Source organism: Myotis lucifugus, unplaced genomic scaffold (genome assembly GCF_000147115.1).
Source record: "Myotis lucifugus unplaced genomic scaffold, Myoluc2.0 scaffold_4, whole genome shotgun sequence".
Classification (NCBI taxonomy): Eukaryota; Metazoa; Chordata; class Mammalia; order Chiroptera; family Vespertilionidae; genus Myotis; species Myotis lucifugus.
Genome location: NW_005871052.1, coordinates 16,177,506 through 16,191,552, shown reverse-complemented (window position 1 = coordinate 16,191,552; position 14,047 = coordinate 16,177,506). Strand labels below are relative to the sequence as shown.

The 14,047-nt window shown below is 39.1% G+C and overlaps 1 protein-coding gene and 1 pseudogene across 3 annotated transcripts in view; both read left to right on the top strand.

Annotated features, from left to right (window-relative positions):
- YIPF6 (Yip1 domain family member 6) overlaps positions 1-7,162 on the top strand; it is a 50,164-nt gene extending 43,002 nt beyond the window's left edge. For all 3 annotated transcript variants that reach the window (XM_023764637.1, XM_006082928.3, XM_006082932.3), the window contains 2 exons: positions 380-537; positions 2,659-7,162. In XM_023764637.1, the coding sequence (XP_023620405.1) occupies positions 380-537; positions 2,659-2,774 (274 nt within the window). In that variant the 3' untranslated portion in view covers positions 2,775-7,162. The remainder of the gene's footprint in view (positions 1-379; positions 538-2,658) is intronic.
- Positions 7,163-11,850: 4,688 nt separating this feature from the next.
- Positions 11,851-11,993, top strand: LOC111823039 (annotated as a pseudogene).
- Positions 11,994-14,047: the final 2,054 nt, after the last annotated feature.

Below are 14,047 nucleotides of genomic sequence, written 5' to 3'. Positions count from 1 at the left end.
CCATGCGGCTCTTTGGCCCCCTTGAGTGTGGCTCTTTCCACTAAAATACAGACTTTGCGCATGGGCCACGAAGTTTTCAATTTGCTCTGTACATGCATGCCCGCACGTGGTATTTTGTGGAAAGAGCCACACTCAAGGGGCCAAAGAGCCGCATGTGGCTCGCGAGCCGCAGTTTGCCTACCACTGTCCTAGATGGTTGACTCTTAAGGAGTTTTAAAGGAGAGAAGGAAGAGTATGGAGACAAAAATTAAAGCATATGCTAATGCAGAGGCCTAGCCTCATAAAGTCAATGTTAGGGTATAGGTATTACGTAGAAATCTGTGTAATAACTATCATGATACTATATTTATGATTTTTATGGGTGTGTGTTGTTTTTTAGATCTTTTTTTCAGAGCCTCTGTGTGCTGGGTTATTGTATACTTCCCTTGACAGTGGCATTGCTGGTTTGCCGGCTGGTACTTTTGGCCAAGCCAGGACCAATAAACTTCATAGTTCGGCTTTTTGTGGTGATCATGATGTTTGCCTGGTCTATAGTAGGTAAGAATGTACTTATCTTTTTTCTTGTTTTGTTAGCCCGAGGATATTTTTCCATAGAATTTTAGTGAGAATGGAAGAAACAGAGAGAGAGAAACATCAGTGTGAGAGAGACACATTGATTGGTTGCCTGTCACAGGAGTCAGAATGTACTTATCTTTACAATAGCAGAGCAGACAAAAGCATGTGTTAGAGATAAAGACCAGATGAAAAGCAGTGTAACTCCTAACTAACATGTGAGTAATATGATTCTTGCCTATGTTGTCCATAGAACCCTCTGTTCTAAATGGGCATTGATAGATATGATATCCATCTTGTCTGAGATGGGTATCTGGACTTCTAAGATGTAGGAGTCACACTTTTTAAAAAAATATATTTTTATTGATTTCAGAGAGGGAGAGAGAGAGAGAAACATCAATGATGAGAGAGAATCATTGATTGGCTGCCACCTGCATGCCCGCTACTGGGGATCAAGCCCACAACCCAGGCATGTGCCCTGACTGGGAATTCAACTGTGACCTCCTGGTTCATAGGTCAATGCTCAACCACTAAGATACACCAGCCGGGGGGAGTTACACCTTTTTTTTTCTAATCCTTAAATATTACATAGGGTTGGAAAAGGAGATTACAGTAGACCTAGCTCAGTCCTGGTATATATAGGAGGCATAGGTGACTTGAGAAATGCTGGGTCTTTTCCTGACAAATTAATCAAAATCAAAATAATAGCTAGCATTTATATATTGTTAATCATAGATTAAGCACTATTGTAAGTGATTTGTATGTATTATCTCATTTACCCCTCACAACGACCCTAATAAATAAAAACTATTGTTAGTAGTCCTATTTTTATAGATGAGGAACAGACTCAGAGAGGTGAAGTAACTTGCCTTAGGACATATAATTACTGAATAGATGAATCAACTTTTCTCTATTTCAAACCCAAGCAGATCACATTTTAGAACTTTACTACCTCCTGGTATAGGTTGTTAAGTATCATTATATAGTACTTTCCTGCTTCAATAGAAAATTCTGCTAAAGATTAGGAAGAAAGAATCTATAGCAGTGGCATTGAATGCTATGTGCTGATTGTTTTAGCATTCCTAAAATTCTCTTAAAATTCTACTTTACACTAGAAGTGTTCCCTGGCCTCTTATTAAATGAGATAAACAGACTACCTAATATTTTAAGTGCAGTAATATCTCTTTGCTTGGAACATAGTTAAAAGCCAAGAAGTGATAAAAAATAAAAGTCTGAGAGTGCCAGAATTGATATTCCAAAGACTGTATATTAAGCTTGGGTGCTTTACCTATGGGAAAGTCCCAGATTTCCTCACTTAGAGTCTGATAATTTATCATACATGTAGTTCTGAACAGCTTAATTATCCAGTATCCAGGCCCACAGCAGTTCAGAAAGTAGAATTTTAGAAGCATTCATTCTTTAATTCAGCAAATGTTTATAAAGCACAAATTAAGTGTTAGGCACTGTGCTAGGCATGGCCTCTATCTTCAGAGTTCACAGTCCAGTGGATCAGCTAAACATATAAAAAATTAAAGACAATAAAGTGTTTTAGGTGGGAGATGGAAATCTGTGTAGGCACAGAAGGGACACAGAGGAGGGAAGTGGGCAGTTTTACCTGAACTGGCAGGATACCAGCTGGTTGTTCAGGAAAGATTTCTTTGCAGGGTGATCATTGATAATTAGGTTTTTCCTGGTGGACAAGAGGGATGGCATCTAAAAGAGCTAACTTAATAAGAAGAACAATTACTCAAAAGACCCAGCAGTATAAGGCCATTTGCCATAGTAGCGAAAAAACTTGCATATTATTGTAAACCTATTCAGCACAGTTTAATGATTTCTCAGAAAACAGTAAGAGACCCCTTTTGGAAGGGTTTCCATCTGAAATGTTGAAAACTTTCAAAGCTTTGGTACTTGAAACAAGCAGCCCTCAGCTGTCAGGAAAACTGTGCGGCAGAATGCCTTTTTCTCTGATTTGCAAATATAAGTAAACTTTTAGTATAACTCTATTCCAGACTATGCTGAGCACATTAAAGTTAGTAAATGTTAGTAGTTGTGACAATCTCATTGTATTCAATATTCTTTTTTGTTTTGTTTTATTTTCTTCAGCCTCTACAGCTTTTCTTGCTGACAGCCAGCCTCCAAACCGCAAAGCCCTTGCCGTTTATCCTGTTTTCTTATTCTATTTTGTCATCAGTTGGATGATTCTCACCTTTACTCCTTAGTAAATCAGGAAATGGAAATTAAAAACCAGTGAATTGAAAGCTCATCTGAACAATGTAATTCCCCATGGAACTTTGCCTCTGGCTTTATTTTGTCTAATTTTAGAGGTATTTTGTAACTGGCTATATGAAGAGATTACAAGGGAGCCATAAGCACTGTCACCACTTATGTAAGGAACTGATGTTTGAAAGGCTGTTCTTTTTATCTACTTTTCTCTATTTCTTTAAAATACATGTGCATAGTACACATAGTATAATGTCTTCTTAAGGCATGGTAGCGGACACTGTGGTCCATTTGGGTGACTAACAATGACTTGGAAAGCACATGGATACCTCCTGCAAGTTGAATAGATTTGGTAACTGTATTTTCAATTTTGAGAATACTAGTTTAGGTGTAGCTCTTAAACACATTGTCTTATGACTTATTAGAATAAATAAATCTATATCCATTTTCTTTTATTTCTCTCTTAAGTTTAAAAAGACAATGATAGATGGGGTTCATAGATATGGGAGAAGAAAACATGCATTAACCTGTATTCAGATTTTGATCATAGAAAATTCTGCACCTGTTGCTTTAAATAAAAGCAAAAGACAAAAAATTAGCTTATTTCAATCTTTCTGTATCACCTTACTGCCCTGCTTAACAGCACTTCAGTGACAACCTAGTTTTAATCTTTTTTAAAAATATGTTTTTATTGATTTCAGAGAATAAGGGAGAGGGAGAGAGAAAAAAAATCAGTGATGAGAGAGAGAATCACTGATTGCCTGCATCCTGCATGCCCCCTAGTGGGGATCGAGCCCACAATCCAGTCATGTGCCCTGACCAGGAATTGAACCTTGATCTCCTGGTTCATAGGTTGATGCTTAACCACTGAGCAACACCAGCTTGGCTCTAGTTTTAATCTTACACCCTAGCTCTGAATATGCAAGCTAAGATATTAGCAACATGTAATGTTCCTTTGACTGAAGCTCTTGGTGGTCCAATGCTTGAATTAATCCAAGTAGAACACCTCCGAAATATAGATTGGTGGGTCACTAAGGTATATGTGGGCACCTTCTCCTAAAGGTAGAATGAGGAAGTTTGAATACAGCATAGCTATAAGGAATTCTTCATTATTCTGTGTAGTACGGCCTACATTAAAGCATGATGTAGGATGAGTTGGCTTTACAGCTGCCACCTTTTCATTAGATGTGATTTTGGGGTTGGGGAATAGCAATTTATTGGTTCTGGACTTTATTTGTAAAGCAAATTAGCTCTCCTTAGACATGTGCACTTACATGTATTCTCAGCTATTTATGCACACAAATGTGAAGGCTTTTCAGGGAGTAGAGTGTCTGGAGCAGGCTGATTCTAAGCTAAATGGGGCTCCTTTAATGTAATATGAGCTGCTGCCTTCTATAAATTGCACACTGAAGAACTCTTAATAGACAAAGTCTAGGTGTCAGGCAGAAAACATTTATTGTAAATATATAATTACTTAGAAAGACAGGAATTTCTTATTCCACATTATTTCTTTAGCATAGAATTTAAATATTTATTCATTTTGTGTTTAAAGACTACCTAAACAGAGATATATGATTTTAAAAACATATATTCTCCATCCTCAGATTAACCAGGGGAACAATACTTCGACAGCTAGGTTCTTAGAATGATATTCAACTACAAAGGCATTACAAAGTTGGCCCCCTCTGTCCCAGCCTTGGCCAAAGTTTTTGGTTATACTAGTATATTTGTATTTATTTCAGATTCCCTTGTAAATTTTAAAATAAATCCTATGCGAGGACTAAGCCAATGCTTTAGTTAGGTAAAGTCAATATTTTGAAACTGGACCTAATTTTGAAATTAGTCCTAAATTATCATCCATATCCATTGTCTGAAATTTTCTAACTGCCACTAAAAAGATCTCTGTTCCAAAGTTGTTTTATAATCTGCCTCAGTGATTATAATGTAAAATTAAAGAAAAAACCTGCTTCTCAAAAGGAAATTAAATATTTACCAAATTTTACTCAGGCTAAATATTTGGTGAGAAATTCTTAAGGCCACAACTCTGTGAGGAATTTGTGTGTGTACATATGGAAGAGGGTTATACATAGAAGGTGTGAAGGCAGTTTGTTCTGTGTATTAATCTGTTGCTCTTGGATGACTTAGCAAAGGGTTTACTTGGATTAAATGAAGGTGGGTAAAATGGAAATTTAATTATCTTTCTGAAAATGAGTAGTCAGTTTGAGGGTATAAATATTTTCTTACATGCAAAAAGTGCATTGGTTTCTGTGACAAAAGTCCTGAGTATCTGGAAGTTGTAACCCTCAACAGCTTTCACTGATTGGCTGCAAAGGCACATGTCTAATTATAGAAAAGAGAACTAGAAGGGAAGGAGACTCCAACAAAGGCAACCCTGTTCCAGGAATTGGGAAGTTTCATACTTCAGAGGAAATTACAGTGTGTGAGCATCATTTCTATCATCATGGCTTATCACTTGCTCCTACTTCTGAGATAGAGACTCATTGTTATATTCTTTAGCAATAGGAATGGTTAAGACTGATTTAATCACTGTCCAGATTATAAAAACTCAATTGATGCAAACATATTTGAATATGCAGTATAATCTTAAAAGTCAGTCATTAATTGTCAAGACTTTTACCTCTTATAAGGCTTATTAAATGGGTTGCATTGGGTCTTTTCATTGTGGTGGGGGTTTTCTGTTGTTGGACAAGGTGGAGTCATAGGACATGGGACTGGAAGCATTTTGCTGTTGACTACAATTGTCTTTTTATAAAGTTCCCCCTAAAATGAGATTGGAAGGCTAGCAAGCCTGTATATGAAGACTTAATTATGTCCTTTACATATTCTATTTCCTGGGCTTCCTGTTTACTCCTGGAGATGAATGAAAATCTCCAGTCATTTCAAAATTTTGTATAACATCTAGTCATTGGAATTTAAGCCTATCATGATGTGATCAGATGTCCGTTGCATGCAGCTGTTTGATTACAGACAAATAGTGAAATTGCGATTCTCATACTGTTAATTTCAGAGGCAATTTAGATAGAAATAAATGTGTGAATGTTAATCCATGTATGTAAATTAGAAATACTTTTTTAAATTCTGTGAGCTTTTATTAAAAATAAAGAATTTTGAGGGATTTACTTAGGCATAATAATGACAGTAGTGTTACTACTAATAATAGCTAACATTTATTGGGCACTTACTGTGTGCCAGGCACTATTCTATTTTTTTAAAAATTTTTTATAGCTTTATTGAGATCCCTTAACCATAAAATTCTTCCTTTTAAAGTAATGTACAAGTCAGTGATTTTTTTCAGTATGTTTATATAATTGCATCTATCACCACTCTCATTTTAGAACTTTTTCATCACTCCACACACACACACACACAAATGCATATCCATTAGCAGTTACTCCCCATTCCCCTTCTCCCAAGTTTCTGGCAACCACCAGTCTGCTTTCTGTCTCTGTTGATTTGGCCAGGCACTATTCTTAAGTACTTTTCATGCATCTCTAATCCTCAACATAAAGAACTACAGTTCTCCTTTTACAAGTAGAAAATTGAGGCACAGAAAGGTTAAGTATATTGATTTAAAACAGAAAAAAAAAACAGATTAGATGAGAACATAGTGGGGCACAATTTTGAATTTCATTGTTATGTACATGAAATGAATATACTCCTTCTCCAGGGTAAGTTCTCTGTTACTAGCCATTACATCCTACAACTGACTAAAGGTAGACAACTCTCAATCTTTTTTTTTCCTGAATATGATAGAATATTATATTAGCAGCCTCTGAGAAAAACACAAGGAAAGTTGTACATGGGAAGCGTTAGGTTTGCCACCTTTTTCCCTCCTTGAACCCCTTTCGTCTCCCCTCAACTTCCACACACATATAACCCTCCCCTTTTTCTTTGAAAGTCTTAAGGATAAAACAACTCTGCTTTTTTTAAAAAAATTCTCCCAGAGGGATGGTTAATACATCAAAATTTCACTTGTCTGTTCAGGTGTTTATAGTCAAAGGATACATCTAGTTGCTTATAGTACCAGTTATATTAAGACCTCAGAGAGCAGTAGTGTGAGAATAGAATGCCTTTTTTATTTGAGTTAAACTCGAAGGGGAAAAGAAATAACAGTAAAGGCTTTGCCTTAATGAAATCAGTGTTCCTGTGGCCTGGTAGGAAGTGGCCACACACTGCTCTTGTTTGCTCTGTTCTCTCTTTCTGAACCTTTGTACTCCCTGCCATCCCTGCTGGTAATTTTTTTGGAACCATTCAGTGCTCCACTTTAATCCTGATCTTGCCCATAAATAATGAATCTGTAAAAAGAATAAATCTGTAAAATTATTTGTGAATGTTAAATATGCAAATAAAAAACACTGGAAAAGGAGACTTTGTGTTTCCCTGTTCTTGTGCTAAAAGGCATAAAGATATTTGCAGCATAAGTAAAACCTCTATATACAGACTATTTGGGGTGAGGAGGTGTCCGTTAAAGCCAAAAGTCTGTTATATAATAAAGTGGGTTTTCTGAATACATTATGTTAAAAAATCAAAAAATTAGTTTACCTGTTTTTACTTATGTAGACATGTTTGTGTAATTAAAATTCTGCATGAAAAGTTTAATTTCACAGAGATTTTCTATACGTATTACTGTAATTTTAAGTTTATACTAAATAGGTCTAGTAAATGCATGCATTCACCAGTCACCTCCAGGAAACAAATGCACATGGCTGGGGTGTGGCTTAGCACATGTAGGAACATCTGGCCAGCAACTGCAGAAAGTCACACAACAGACAACAGAACCAGTTACCTCAAGATGCAGTGTGATCGCATGCTAATCATCTGCCGAGCATTGTTTATGAGTAGTGACTCTTGGATTTAAATATGCAGGCTATAGTTGTAGATATGTAATATTACTATTGTGTTTTTCCCAACATATGGCGTATTTACTAAAATTTGTTTAAAGTAACAGTGAATTAATAACAAGCCTGTTAATTTATAAGCAAATCTTGTTTAAAAGCATTTTTAAAGTAACAGCGTGTTAATTTTCACATATGACATACAGACCAGAAATTTTGTCCGTTAAATCTGAAGTCTGTTATATTGTGATCCGCAAAATTGAGGGTTTATACCTAGCCAGTTTTGCTCAGTGGATAGAGCATTGGCCTGCAGACCGAAGGGTCCCGGTTTCAATTCCAGTCAAGGTTACATACTTCGGTTGCAGGCTCCTTCCCTGCCCGGGCCCTGGTTGGGGCACATGCAGGAGGCAACCAATCGATGTGTTTCTCCTACATTGATATTTCTCTCCGTCTTTCCCTCCCTCTTCCACTCTCTGAAAATCAATGGAAAAATATCCTCGGGTGAGGATTTAAAAAAAAGTAGTAATAATAATAACCTTAAAAAAATTTGAGGATTTACTGTTTTCACACGTATTGTCAGACAATATTGATGGCTGTGTAGGATTGCACAACAAATTAGAAAGGGAAGTCATATTTACTGAGCAAATAATATATGCCAGGTACTATATTGGCAGTTTTATAGACAACCTCAATCACAGTAGCAAAAGGAGGTTGGTGGTATTTTCTTGAAGTGGAGGGATCAGGAAACTCAGGGAGGCTAAATAAACTGCCCAAAGTCACATAGTAAGTGGTCCAACCAGGATTCATACTAAGGTTTTGTGACTCCATGGTCGTTTACCTATATTCCAGTTTTTTGTCAAACTAAAATCATACCTACACACTTTAAGGAAACTAAGTGAAGTCAATAAGGCAGCTTAAGAATGTGGTGATAAACTGGGTTTCCAGCCTTCTGCTGCAGGCTATACCTGTTCCTGATCTCAGTTTACAATCTACTTGAAGAACTCAAATTCCCTACCCCTCTGCACACATAAAAGTTGGAATATATCGTGGTTCTTGTTTGTGGTACCACATAAAATATCAGAGTGATCAGTAAGAACAGGAGCTTGTCTTTGAAATATTGGGAGATCTGCATCCAAGAGGAGAGGAGGAAGGGCATTCCAGGTGGCAAAGACGTATGAACAAGTCTGTAAAGCTCTCTGTGTACACGTGGGAGAGTGTGGCACATTGTCCTGTACATAATCACAATGCTTTGTGACATTTTTCTAGCTGCCTTTTTATATTTCACTTTGTGAGGTAGGTACAGTTTCTAAGCTTATTTTATAGCTAATTAAGAAAATAGGCTTAGAGTAGTGATGTAAATATGCATTGGCTTACAAAACCAGTCTCAACACAATTAGAAAGTAGTCTTTGTATTGTTATAAGCCTTTTCTAATAACTCATGTATTGCCATGAATTAATCTGAATTGGGAAAATATAGTTAGTTGGACGAGACCAAATTATTGAGGGTGGGTATTGAAATCTAGGAAATTGCGAGTTAGGTCTTATTGTGGTAGAATTTAGGGTGTCTTTAAAAGTTCTGGAGCAGATGAATATCTTGATGAAAGTGAATTCAAAGGAATAAATGAGAATGTGTTGAGAAACTGGATTGGGAGGAGGCTAGCAGGAAGAAAGGAGTGACAATATACACTGAGTGGCCAGATTATTGTGACCACCTAACGTTTATAGGCAAATTAGCTATAATTTCGCACTGAAATTGCTAGAGGGCCAGACCATTATAAATAGGGAAGCAGGTTGTTTACCACAACAGTAGAAGTAATTTTTTTTTCCTGAAGATATGGGTAAACAAAACGATTTAACAGCCTTTGAACGTGGGATATATTTGAACGTGAGTGGCCAGATTATTATGACCACCCCATCAGTACTTCGTTGGGCCACCTTCTGCCTTCAATACTGCGGCGATTCTTCTTGGCATTGACTCCACGAGATGTTGAAAGGTGATGCGAGGAATCTGACTCCATGCCTGATGAATAGCACTGTCCAGTTCTGTGAGATTTGATGGTTGTGGAACCAGCTGCCTGATGGCTCTTTTAACTTCGTCCCACAAATGCTCAATTGGATTGAGATCTGGTGATTGTGGGGGCCACCTAAGCAAGGTAAAGTCTCCCTCATGTTCTTGAAACCACTCCTGCACAATACAAGCACCATGGCATGACGCATTGTCTTGTTGGAAGAAGCCATCTGCATTGGGATACGCCATCAACATGATAGGATGAACTTGATCAGCAATGATACTTAGGTATGTTGTGCTATTCAGACATTGTTCCACACAAATTAAAGGGCCCAAATCATGCCAGGAAAACATGCCCCAAACCATAACACTGCCCCCACCAGCTTGAAGGGTTGTACTCATGCATGTGGGGTGCATGGTTTCATACTGTTTCCACCAAATTCTCACTCTGCCATCTGCATGATGCAACTAGAAACGTAATTCATCGGACCACATGACTTTTTTCCAATGCTCGACTGTCCAATCCTTGTGTTCCTGTGTGAATTGGAGACGTTTTATCTTGGTAACTGCAGATAGCAAAGGTGTTCGAACAGGCCTTTGGCTTCCATATCCCATATGATGCAGTGTACGGCTAATTTGCCTACAAACATCAGGTGCTCATAATAATATGGCCACTCATAATAATATAAATCCCACATTCAAAGGCTGTTAAATTACATTGTTTACCCATCTCTTCAGAAAAAAATCACTTCTACTGTCTTGGTAAACAACCTGCTTCCCTATTTATAATGTTTTGGCCCTCTAGCAACTTCAGCATGAAATTATAGCTAAATTGCCTATAAACGTCAGGTGGTCATAATAATCTGGCCACTCAGTAATTTCTAACTGGTGGTCCTGAAAGAATAGTGTGTTTCTGATAATGGTTGTGCAGGAGCTGACTTTGGCTATAAAAGTGGTCACATCCTACAGACAACTGGAAATATGAGTCGGGAGAGTAGTAGAAGTTATAGCTAGAAATCTAAATTTGAGCTTTACTGATCTGATATATATTGAGAGAACACTGTTTCAAACAATCCTTTTTTAAATATATTTTTATTGATTTCACAGAGGAAGAAAGAGGAAGAGAGAGATAGATACATCAATGATGAGAGAGAATCATTGATTGGCCGCCTCCTGCATGCCCCACACTGGGGATCAAGCCTGCAACCCAGGCATGTGCCCCTGACCGGACTCGAACCTGGAACCTTTCAGTCCACAGGCTGACGCTCCATCCACTGAGCCAAACCGACCATGGCATGTTTCAAACAATCTTGATGAAAACCATAGTTGCTAGAGGGCAGTGCTATGAAAAGGAACTGAAAAGATGAGGAGAAGGAAAGAAGGAAGCTAAAAATTATATGCCATGAATTTCTGCATGCTTTCTTCATCTTACTCTAACCCTATTAGGGTAGCTACCCTCATTTTTACAGAGGAGGAAGCAGTTTGGATTCAATAAGTGGCAGGGCTAGAATGTGAACACAGCTCTGTCTTAAATCCAAAGCCTATGCACTTCCAGAAATTTCTATACTCTGAAAGCCTAGGTTGTGTGCCTTGCACAAAGTAGGTGTTCAGGAAATGTGTTGAATTAGTTAAAAGTGGATAGTAAATATGTATTACATACTGAATGTGGGAGTATCATGAAAAATAAGGATTGAGAAACTGTATTTGGCTAGAAGGCATTATTGGTCCCAATATTTTACCACTCTCTGAAACCCTGTTCTTTGCCATGTGATTGGAGTTCCTCTCAGTAAAAGGCAGAACCTATTCCCCCACCCCTTTTTCTAGGTGGGCCTTATGGTTGTATTTGCCTAATAAAATATGGCAAAAGTAATGACGTACCAGTTCTGACCTTGAAACTTGAGCTTTTCTGTGTTTACATCTGTCTCTTATTTCTCAGCTATCTCTGTGAGAACAGCCTGAGTTAGCCTGCTGGACAAGGAATGGAGCCTAGTCACCTCAGCCAGAGCCATCCTAGATTAGCCCACCACCACTTGACTGCCAGACAAATGAGCCTAGAACTGCTCAGCTGTACCCAGCCTATACTGCCAACCTACAGACTCAAGAACTAAATAAATGCTTGTTTTAAGCTACTGAACTTTCAGCCGTTTGATATACAGCATTATAGCAGCAGTATGTAACTGGATATAAAGGCCATTTAAAAAAGAATTTCTCATCGCTTCTCGGCCTTTTGGCTAAGATCAAGTGTAGTAAAAAAGAATTTTCCTAAGGTATTTGTTAGGAAATGGAGGCACTGAGTATTGGTTCCTTATTTGTAGTTCTATCAGGCACTGTACATCAGAGATGAAAGAAATTATTGAGATAATTGATTGCTCATTTTACCAATGAAAACCTGAGGCCCAGAGAGGGTAAGTAACTTACCCAACTTTATTGGAAGGAACCAGGATAAAACTGAGTTTTATTCATTTCTGGTCCACTGCTCTTTAATATGAGAGCATAGAGAAGTTAAAAGGGCTGTAACCTAATGCAAAAAAAAAAGAAAGAAAGAAGAAAGAAAGAAAGAAAGAAAGAAAGAAAGAAAGAAAGAAAGAAAGAAAGAAAGAAAGAAGAAAGAAAGAAAGAAAGAAAGAAAGAAAGAAAGAAAGAAAGAAAGAAGAAAGAAAGAAAGAAAGAAAGAAAACACTCTTTTTGGTCAGTGGATATGTGCATATTTAAGAATGAAAAAGGAAGGAGCTCATGAGAAAGAGATAGGTGTCAAGGAAAAGAGTTTATTTAAGGAGCAACTCTCCAAAGGAGGTGAAAAGGGCAGTGATTCAGAATATGATCAGTAGATTTAGCTTTAGAGAAAGTCAAGAACCCTCTTGTGAGGTGGAAGGGAAGAATGAGTGGTAGATGCAGAGATGATCAAATGTTCACATATTCAAGCTGGTTGATCATTATGCTAGATTTTGAGGATTCAGAAATGCCTAAGACTAGCTCTCAATAGAATATAATTTTTATAGTAGCAATTACATATCATGGCAGGAATTAAGGAAAAATCAAACCCCAGAAAATAATGGGAAGCTAACAGGCAGCAATGGTTAGCTACAGACATGGATAATATGTTGAGTTTTCAGAGTAGGCAGAAGTGGAAGAGGGATTGAAAATCAAGATCAAGAACTCAGCTAACCGAGAGCAGATTTTTTGGATTACCTGCTGCTCTCCCATAATGCTGGCATTATTGGGATAAACGCTCATATATGATTCAACCCTGTCTGCTTAATTGGCTTAAGCAGTGACAGGCAGCCCGGACCCATTGGTTGTCCAGTTTCATTTTCTGGCGACCCTGGTGGGATGACAAGTGGGGGACTCTTCTGGGGTGAGTACTGGGGATCTTGCTTGCTGCCTGGACTGGGGGAGGAGGTTCCTGGGGCTGAGGCTTGTACTCTTTTATTAGCAGCACTGTCAGGAATTTTCCTGTTTTGAGCCCCAGCTGCAGCTCAGCAATCCCTGTCATTTCAACTAAGACCTAAGTTGAATCGAGTATTCTGTAACTCTGTAACGAGGGTCATCTGTTGTCTGTTGCCTCCCCTCTCCCCCCATCTGGTGTGAGCCTAATCAGCTCCTGGTTGCAAGTGGTGTCTCACGGTCCTTGCCTGGTCTCCACACCTGAGCCTGATTAGCTTAGGGTTGAGACACGGTCCAGCATGACTCAAGGCATTTCTGTCTGGCTGTGCATGGTAAACCACAAACGGTTGTCTGTCTGTTGTGCACACTTGTAAATATCCTCTATAATAATAAAAGCATAATATGCTGATTAGACCAGACATCCTTCTATCTGGACAAAGTCACAGTGGGCAGGGGCCGCGGCAGAGGCAGCAGAGGCCCCCTGTCACCAAGGCCCTTGCATGAATTTTGTTCATCTGGCCTCTAGTCTATACTAATAAAAGAGTAATATGCTAATTAGACAGGGAGACCTTCTGGGAGACTTCCGGATATCCTTCTGGACAAATCCATGGTGGTGGGGTTAAGGCAGAGGTGGTTAGGGGCGATCAGGCCAGGAGGGGACGCAGTGGGGGTTGAGCAGGCCTCCAGGGGGGGGGGGCAGTTAGGGGCAAGCTGGCCAGCAAGGGGGGGAGGCAGTTGGGGGCGATCAGGCCAGCAGGAGGGGCAGTTGGGGGCAAGCAAGCTGGCAGGGGATGCAGTTGGGGGCCACAAGGCCAGCTGGGGAGGGTAGTTGGGGGCCATGAGGCCAGTTGGGGAGGGCAGTTGTGGGCCATGAGGCTGACAGGGGCGAGCAGTTGGGAGCCATGAGGCCAACCAGGGAGGGCAGTTGGGGCCATGAGGCCGACCGGGGAGGGCAGTTGGGGGTGAGCAGGCCAGCAGTGGGGGGCAGTTGGGGGCGATCAGGCTGGCGGGGGGGGGAGTTGGG